At 40.2% G+C, this 10180-nt stretch overlaps 1 protein-coding gene across 1 annotated transcript; it reads right to left on the bottom strand.

Annotated features, from left to right (window-relative positions):
* Window positions 1-1168: 1168 nt before the first annotated feature.
* LOC307118379 (uncharacterized protein) lies at window positions 1169-6457 on the bottom strand (the record flags this gene model as incomplete). Its single annotated transcript, XM_079803991.1, has 10 exons — window positions 6062-6457; window positions 5538-5633; window positions 3611-3721; window positions 3246-3452; window positions 2981-3076; window positions 2570-2833; window positions 2286-2380; window positions 2075-2125; window positions 1459-1843; window positions 1169-1356 (listed from the first exon to the last, which is right to left on the bottom strand). Exons 1-10 carry the CDS (start codon window positions 6093-6095, stop codon window positions 1169-1171), a joined length of 1527 nt encoding a protein of 508 aa, XP_079660117.1. The 5' UTR covers window positions 6096-6457.
* Window positions 6458-10180: the final 3723 nt, after the last annotated feature.

Raw genomic sequence — 10180 nt, 5'->3', positions numbered from 1 at the left:
CTTCTGTGTTTAAAATTGCCCTGTGTATAATGAGCTGGTGGGTTTATGGTGAGGTGTGTTGCACACCGGGTGTGATGGGCCGCTTTGTGCCAGAAAGTCCAGGGCCACTTTTTTGCCCCAGTCCACCCCTGCTTTCCAGTGTCTTCATGCGCAGGAAGTTGTGCAACACACATGTGGCCTTCACACACACCTCTGCAACCTCTGGACTGGTTGCAATGACACGGGCGGTACATCCGCCACCAAGCTGAGAGGATGCCAAAGGCGCACTCAACTACCAACCTAGCCCGGCTGAGGCGGTAATTGAACACCCTTTTCTCTGGTGGGATGTGATGTCCAGGGTATGGCCGCAAGAGGTTGGTCATCAGTGGGAAGCCCTCATCCCCGGCAGATTGACCATTATTTGGCTTGACACCGGAGTGGTCTGGATCAGGTGATGATGGACCAGGATCGGCTTGGGTTCCTGTCAGGTCGGGGTTGGACTTCTGGTCAAGTCTCGAGCTCAAGCCCTCCACCAAGGACAGCAAGTGTTATCTCCTATCCAATACAAAGATTATATGAACATGTGAACTCATGAATGTTTTTTTTTTTTTTAGCTGATTTACAACAGAACTGAATTCTTGCAATTGCATCACTAATTGTGTTATTTTCCTGTTTATTACTGTGAAGCTGCTGTGAAACAATCTGTATTGTATAAAGCGCCGTATAAATGAAGCTGACTTGACTTGACTATAACAAGAACATGAACACAAATTTGAAAACCTCACTACAAATAATCCAGAATTGAAGATAAATGATATTAATCCTACTCTGACTGTTACACTACCTCACACCTGAAATCACTGATCGAGTGAATCTCCTGAACTTCTCCTGAACTTCTCCAGATCATTTCTAATCCATTCATGTTGTAACACCTGCTCTAACGTCGGCCGTTTCGTTGGATCCCGGGCTAGGCACTGGCTAATCAGATCACTGCATTCTGTACACATTTTATTAAGGAGAGAGCTGGTTAGTCATGATGACCATGTGACACGAATGTTGGCAATTATGAAAACAGCATCTGGTGAACTATAAACTGAATGCATTTCAACTTGAAACATCTTACATACTTCACCTTTACCTGTTTCTAAACAGAGCCTTTGCTTTATGTGTGTGTGTTTATCGATATTCTTCACTCACCTTTGGATAAGTTGGAGTTCTGAAATGTAACTTTGGCCTGTGTGATTTCCGTTCTATTGCCAAAGGGAGAACGTCCGTTAACCATCAGGTACAACAACACCCCTAGAGCCCAGACATTTGCTGGGACGGCGTGGAATCGAGATTCTGTGAAGACTTCAGGTGGGCAGTAAGAAGGTAATCCTGTGAGCAAGACATTTTTGCACATTGTTGAGCAATTTCTTCAAAGCATCAAATAATCAGAAAGTCACTACATCCAGGTTTCCACACTCCAAAAATACTCACCACGGTATATTTTTGTCTCGTAGCCATCACCACTAAGTAGCTGACCGCAGCCAAAGTCGATCAGCTTGAGCTCTAACGTGTTTGTCTTCACCAGGAAATTCTCTGCATGAACGTCATTATGAAAAACGCCATGCTCGATGCAGTGCTGTACCGCCAGCGCAGCCTGTCGCAGGATGACCCGTGCTGTTGTTTCATCCAGTTGACACGAATGACGAATGATGAAGTCCAGCAAGCTCTCGCAGGGGTCAGGGAACTCCATTATGAGAACGAATGTCCGAGGATGTTCAAACCAGTCGTACAGTCGGACGACGTAGGGGCTTATGGGTTCATGCCTCATCATTAGCAGCAGCGCCACTTCTGTAACGAGAGGTTCGGGATGCCCGGGCTAGAGAAAAGTAGTAGACAGAAGGTTAGCTGGGTAAAAATCTGAAGAAAACCTATCATTTTTAAATGTACTTTTCTTTGATCTTTACAGACACGATCATCAGAGCCTTTCCAGGTTTATTGATCTATTACATTTACACCTAATGCTTCCTACAGGTGTATTGACTACAGTAATCAGCACTTAAACAACAAACAGCACTTAAACAACAAATACAACTTTTGACCAACTTACAATATCAAGATAACGATCATTGTCAATCTTGTGCATCTGCTTGATGGCAACCTGCAAAAAAAAAAACAGCGTTCAATAACGGTATTCAAGCGCCTGACTTTGCACATAACATTTACGATTTGAGCATCTAAGTATTAACCCATCTGTATTAAGAATGTTTTGATGCATGCAAGAGCAAAAATGTTTGTACAATTCAGCAAGATTGCTTTACCTTTTTGCCATCAAACTTCCGTGTTCCCTTGAACACTCTCCCAAAAGTTCCGGATCCAATCATCTCTCCCACGTTATAGAGAGTCTCAAAGGAGTCTGAAAAACAAAATATGAGAAATGTATGAGCTTGCAAACAAGACGATAATAATACTGTTTAAAACAATGTTGGAGAAATAATGTCTTTAATAATTTTAATAATAAATAATACTTTTACTTTAAAAAAAGGTTCCCAGTAAAATGAAATCCAATGTGACTGTACACTGCCCAGCCTTATTTCAGTCTCACCTGTTGAGCTCGTGTTCACCGGTGAAGCCTCCATAAGGCCATTTGAAGTCTCCGTTGGCTCGACGGGAACTTGACCTGGCAGCGGATGGCACATCCACTCTTCGTCGCTCCAACTGCCCTGTTCGTTTCGGCTATCCGATCTATCGCCACTCCACCTCCAATCGACGATGTACGAGCCTCTGCTGCTAAGGCTCAACGACTCTCTGCAGAACCGCCTCACTGTATTGTCCTCAGAGAGGGACAAATATGATGTGGACATGATGCCTGCTGAAGACATTTTTAATAATATTAATAATCAATGTCAATGGTGAAATTGTTACTTTATGTTTTATTTTTTTCAACTTTCTATTTTCAATGACACATTATTTTGTTAACTGAGCCATAACTTGTGTAATAAAAGCCTATTCTGACCTCTGCGAAAGCCTTTAGATGGAGTGGACGGACGTCCATGATCATCTGGGCTCTGCCGGCTGCCGCTCTGCCACTCTCTCTTCCTGTCAGTCCGACCTGTTGGCACAGAAACAGAAAACTCAGAAGACAGAAGCGCTAAATGTGTAGGAAGCTCCTGGATCTGTGATTGCTAGATCCTTTGTTTTATATTAAAAATATCAGTGCAAACAAGACGATAATAATTCTGTTTAAAACAATGTTGGAGAAATAATGTCTGCAGATTGACCATTATTTGGCTTGACGCCGGAGTGATCTGGATCAGGTGATGATGGACCAGGATCGGGCTCTGGCTCCAGATCCGCTGGAGGAACAAAAGACTCCACAACATCCACATCACTGAGACAACAGCAGAGGAGCGAGCGCCTCACAGCCTTACACACGTTCCTGAGGAAAGAACGAACTCGTTTCCTCTTCTTACATTCTGTGGGTTTTTCTGAAATGAAGAAAACAAAACTGAATGATTAGAAACATCTCTGACGTCCAATTAGGCAGTGATAAAATGACATAACTTACGTTTTACTTAAAAAAAAGGTCACCAGTAAAATGAAATTCAATGTGACTGTACACTGCCCAGCCTTATTTCAGTCTCACCTGTTGAGCTCGTGATGTACGAGCCTCGGCTGCTAAGGCTCAACGACTCTCTGCAGAACCGCCTCACTATATTGTCCTCAGAGAGGGACAAATATGATGTGGACATGGTGCCTGGTCAAGACATTTTTAATAATATTAATAATCAATGTCAGTGGTCACATGAAATTGTTATTTTCAATGACACATTATTTGTTAAAGGGTTAGTTCACCCAAACGCCGGCGCTACGTCATATTCTCGCGCATGCGTCGTGGAGGCCTACACGGAAGACAAGAAGAGGTTGAATAAAGGCGTTATTTTGATTTTTTTTTTGGCACAAAAACTATTGACGTCGCCTCGTAAAATTATTGTAGAGCCACTGTGGTGAGATGGACTTTGTAACGACATTTTAAGTGCCTTTTATGGGTCTTGTGAGTGTAAATGTACCAGGGTTTTTCCTACATTGAAAATTTTTTGGCGGCCGCCAAAACAAATTTTTGTCCCGCCAAAGCTTTATTTGATGAGCTATTGTGATTTATGAATGATGTAGAATAGATGCTGCGCTTGTAACTGAGTGACAGAGAGACGATCAGAGCTCCTCCCTCGCTCGCACTCTCTCTGTCTTCAAAATAAGCATTCTTAGCTTTCTAATATTTCACATATTACGTTAATAAAAATCAAAAGGTCGGAAGACCGAATCCATGTTGCACGTGGCGCTATCAGACGATGTTTTCCTTTCATTGCCGCTGGGTGTGAAATGCGCTCAAAAAACATTGACTGATTCTCTGACCAGCTGACATAAAGCATACTTTCAATAAACGGGAAACAAATCGTGTCCAGTTATGAAGTGTTTTCTGTGTGTTGACAAATCTTTCGCGATGTTCTAACAGACGGGATTCGCACACAACGCGTCTGCTAATGTCCGATTCGCAACCTAATGAACCGAATCATTTTAACGACTGGTTAGAACAACTGATCTGTCCAACACTGAACTAACGAATCAGTTTAAATTTACTCAGAACACCTGAAATGAGAACACAAGTGTGCTTACACAATTTAGCAAGAGTGGGTGTAAGAGTTAGTTTTAATTATCCAGTCTTTCAGCTTATTTATGTTCATAATGTGTAGTAAAATAAATAGCCTATAAATCACTTAGTTTAGACTGTGAGGTGAACCCAGAACAAAGTTGTTGTTAGCTAGCTGATAATTTTATGAAATTGTATATGGCAGAAAATTAGGCTATTTGTTCATTTTTTAAAAACTACTTTTTAATATTGATATGATTATATACCAAAACAATTATCAGTAAATAGTGTAAAAATGAGGAACAAAAACAAACATCAAGGTATCCCACATGAAGAAATACTATAGTATATTATAGTAAAATTACTATAGTGTTTTTGAGCCATACTATAGTAAAGATACTACAGTAAATTGTAGTATATTGTATTATATTATAGTATTTACTACACTTTGTTTATTTACTGTAGTATATTTACTATAGTACAGTTCAAAAACACTATAGTATTTACTAGAGTAATTTTACTATAATATACTATAGTATTTTTTCATGTGGGATCAAAATAAGATAAGCAAAAGTTACAAACTTTCTTTGAATTTATTTAAAATGTATTGTCAGTATTGCGCTTGCAGATCATGTGGGTAGGGGACTTTTTTTACTGTGCGTGCGTGTGTCATGTCTGTCAGCCACCACCGAAGACCATTTTTGACCCAGGAAAAACCCTGTGTACTGAATGCCAATGGAGGCCTATCTGAGGCCTTCTCAGCCATCAGCTTTCAACAAAAAATATCTTCATTTGTGTTCCGAAGATGAAGGTCTTAAGGGTGTCGAACGACATGAGGGTGAGTAATTAATGACATCATTTTCATTTTTGGGTGAACTAACCCTTTAACTGAGCCATAACTTGTGTAATAAAAGCCTATTCTGACCTCTGCGAAAGCCTTTAGATGGAGTGGACGGACGTCCATGATCATCTGGGCTCTGCCGGCTGCCGCTCTGCCACGCTCTCTTCCTGTCAGTCTGACCTGTGGGCACAGAAACAGAAAACTCAGAAGACAGAAGCGCTAAATGTGTAGGAAGCTCCTGGATCTGTGATCTGGGTCTGGTCTGGCAGCGTATCCTGGGGGCCAGTTGCATAAACTAAGCCATTACGTTAAGACAGTGTCTTAAGATCTAGTATGAGCCACTAGCAGTTAGGCAAGTCTATGTTTTTATGTAACTGATTTAAAAAAATGTATGAACAGTCTTAAAGAAAAAAAAATGTATGTCTAACTTGTAAGACTAGTCTTAACGGTTTATGCAACCGGCCCAGGCCTGATCACGGTCATCAGAACACTGTCTGTCTCCAAACCTCCTGACCAGCCGTCTGAGAGAAAGCAGCTCTCCTGGATATGGAGCGGCCCGAGGCTGAAATATTTCAGTAACATAACATAACTAACGTTAAAGCACTCACCTTCTCTTTCACCCATCATCTTCGCCATCGACATCCTCCTGCAATCTGGAACAAAAACAATACAAAACACAAAACAAAACAAAACAACACACAATACAATACAATAAACTCTCCTCAAAAATACTCCTCCAAAAAAAAAGAAAACAAAAACAAAGAATTAATCAAACTCGACACTCCTAAAATAAGAAAAGAACAATAAGATAAAAGTATCTACAACTCAAAAATGTAACTCTGTAAAGGATATCTCCTGCGATGTTCTTCCAGAATAAAAGTCTCGTCTCCTCCAAACAGCTTCAAAATTTCAAGGTCAGCACAGAAAATATTCTGCAAAAGTTTGTGAAATCGCCTCAGTCGTCTCTCTCAACAACAGATCAACAACACAATCGGTGCGTGTCTGAGTCTGCGTCAGAATTCATAACAGGCGTCGCCATAGCAACTAAAACGTGAATCATTCATATGAGCGGAGCCGTGAGCGCGCATCGATCTGAACACATTTATTGAATAGTTACAAACTTCATTTGGACGTTTTCTTTATTAAAAAGTTTGAACCTGTTTCATTGACTCAGTTCAAAACTTTGATTCAGTGATTCCTCTGCATCATCATCACTCAGAAATGCTAGATGTCTGTGCATGCATCAAAATGTGTTGGTAAATACTTTGATTTATTTATTTTTACTATATTTTTGCATATGAATAAAAAATATTAAATAATGTTTCCTTGTATTAGTTTAACCTCTCAATCCGCAGTGGTGCATTAAAGGATTAATGAAATGATAAATTATTAATTTAATGCTTCATTTAGCATTTAATTAAATGCTAAAGGACCGGCCACTTAAACATCAGCATAATAAATGCAGTTACTCATCTTTCATCTCCTATCGTGCAGATCCGATCGGACGAATCCAATAAACACCAGCATGTAAGTGTAAGGGTCCACTCTGAAAAATAGAGGGGGGCGAACAAAAAAATCCTCCTTCATTTACTTGAGCGTATTTGAGTTATATTAGTAATTAATCACGTCCATTTTCAATGCAATAGCGAGTATTCTGAGGATCTCCCCTGCAGTTTAGAGTCTTCAGCTCCAGTTAAACCCTCCCAGGTCTCTCTCCTTCAATCACAGGCCTTCTGATGACTCATTATATACAGGAAGCGCATTACAGGCTCCGTGAGGTGTCAGTCAAAGCGGCTATGGTTTTGGTTGGATAAAGGCAGGCAATGCCTAGCCAATGCCTTGCCAACAAAGGTTTGATTGATGGACGTTGTAACCAATCAAAAGGCATCATCTTGCGAGAGCACACCGCAGTGGAGACTGGCACTTCTTATCAACTAAATTAGTTTTTTACACTTTGTAAATTCTGTAATAGTTGCTTTAGTTTTTCAGTAACTGTATATATCCATTATAATTAGCAGTTTATTGCAGATTTATTTGAATGAAACGCTACTCTTTACAATTACAAATCTTCTGAAATAAAGGGCCTTTTTGAAAGGACGCCTAGAGGTTTTTTTTATTTTTTTTGACATAAAAGCTTACAGAAGCTACATTTGTTAGAGTATCATCCTCAAATTTGAATCACAACATGATCAGAAATGCAGTTTTATATTTAGGTTATTTTCAGGCCTTTAACATTAAAGTATCATACATTTTTCCCTGAGTGAATTTCAATACAACTTTTCAGGGTAGAGGAGGCGTGCAAGATGGCGCCCTGATCACATGTACGTTTGTGAGCTCAGCAATCCCAAACTGTTTTATAATAGTTACAACGAAACTTTTTTTTTGTTGAGAATTTCCATTTATTAATGTCTTGAATTTTTGGAACAACGATAATGGGAGGATCTGAAAAGAGGAAAGGTGTGAAGAAGTCAGGGAAAACAGTGTCGGATACTCCTGCTGGATCTGCTGGCACAGGTGACGATAAACAAGCAGTCGAACGACATAACAGTACTCCTGCAACCGGGGTATTGAAGGACAGTTTGCTAGCCTAGAAATCTAGACGCACCCTAGCGTAGGGTTGCCACCCGTCCCGTAAAATACGGAATCGTCCCGTATTTACAAGCAAAATGACGCGTTCCGTATCAAACCAATACGGGACGCGATTTGTCCCGTATTTTACACAGGTCCACACATAGTTCAATAAACACATACGGAGTTTGCAGTGTGGAGAATACTGATAGCAAATATAAAGAATCAATTTCACAATAAGTAGTACAGGAGCTCATTTGTGCGTGATTGCGGGCTTTGTTGCTATAGCGGCGGAGTCTCGAGAACATGCGCTGTGCCAGAGTGTGCCTGTAAACTTGCGCGGTTTTTTAAAAACATGTCGAGCTTGCGTTGCGTCCACCGTTTGAAGAACGCAAGGGGATCTCCAGATATAGAACTGAATTAATATCAAAAAGGTATCAATGGGTCTGTCCAGTAACTCATGATGAACCTCAGGCCAACTGCACACTTTATGAGAAGCATTTCAGTGTCTCAGACTGTCTGACTGTGGTGACAGACCAGTCTATGTGACAGACACATCCGTGCTTCTAAAGGTAGGCCTATAGTTTTTTTTAATGGATAATATATTAATATAATATTCCAATACATTATCAGAGCTTGGCAGACAGAATTATTATTTTTTTAGACAGGTTAATTTATAGATTCTAGCCTAATAAATGTTATTATTAATTTATCATTTATTTAGGCTATATCATACATAATAAATAATCCTGTCATTTAAAGTTTATGACATTTAAAAAATATTTAGATAAAAATGGGACAAATAATTACACGATAATATAGTCATAATTTAAGTAAATTATTCAAAGAAAATAAACATTTTTAAAATTCAAAAAAGTGATTAGGCCTGGTTCAGAATGACTTCTTAAAGGGACAGTTCACCCAAAAATGAAAATTCTGTCATAATTTATTCACCCTCAAGTTGTTCCAAACATGTATACATTTCTTTGTTATGTTGAACACGTAGGAAGATTACTGTGGAAGTCAATGGTGCCCCCAAAGCAGCCTGGTACAAACTTTCTTCAAAATATCTTCTTTTGTGTAGGCCTACAGGAGAACAAAGAAACTCATACAGGTTTGGAACATCATGAGGCGTCATAAGTGCACCAAATAGGCTAAGAGTTCTTTAGAATTAAATAAAATAATCAAATGTAAAATAATATAGCATGTGTTCTGTTGCAAATTCACGTACTTGATCTTATGTTTTCTTATGGTTTATTATTGAGCTGTCAAGTTGTTAATGTTGAAATAATCATTTCATGACGTATTCTTTATTTCTGCCCTTTATGCAATTGTTTTTTAGGGGATTTTTTTTTTCGGGGGTGGATATTTGCTGTCAAAGTGAGGCCAAAGTGAATGGGAGTCAATGGGATGCTAACAGCAGGTGATGGCTTGGTTAGCAATGGCTGCCCCTATGGAAGGTACACTTTCCGGGGGCTGGATTACCCCGTTGGGAAAAACCAAACTCTGGTCAGGCCAATCACAGCGTGTGTAGAGTCGGTGGGCGGGCTTTACATAATGACGGTACGAGTTGCGGAGGTTCTGCGTGCCACTCGTAAACACAGAAGCTGGCGAACAGCGGTCTTTTGAATCGGCTTTGACTCTGGAAGACTTGGAGTTAAGCTTGGAGTTAAGCCGTAGTCAACGCTTCTCGTTTACTTTGAATGGGTGACGTCATGCGTTGCCGAACTGAATTGTGGGTTCCGTTGCGTCGCTTCACTCGCGTTGCAAGCATAGGTTGCAAGCGGCAAAAGTTGAAGATTTCTCAACTTTTCAAGCGCCAACGCAGGCGTCATCCAATCAGATCACCCTATGCAAATATCCTAGAGCAGACGCTAGCCAATAGCGTTCGTTTAAAACACTGGTGAATGAAGAGTGAAGAACGATCTAAAATGGAGGAAAAGCTAATAATTGCGGTGGGTAATCACCCGGTCCTTTACGACCAATCATTGTTTACATACTGGGACACAAACCGGAGACACCAGGCCTGGAAGGAGGTGGCAGAGACGGTTGGAGAATCTGGTATGTATCATGCTTGTATTCTGTCCGTGTACTCTGTTTATCATTGAATGACAGGCAGCATATCATATCATGTGTGGATCAAATAGGCGCTATCGCCC

Source organism: Gobio gobio (genome assembly GCF_949357685.1).
Source record: "Gobio gobio genome assembly, chromosome: 22".
NCBI classification, from domain to species: Eukaryota; Metazoa; Chordata; class Actinopteri; order Cypriniformes; family Gobionidae; genus Gobio; species Gobio gobio.
The sequence above is the reverse complement of the archived record's forward strand: the minus strand, read 5'-3'. Positions and strand labels throughout refer to the sequence as shown.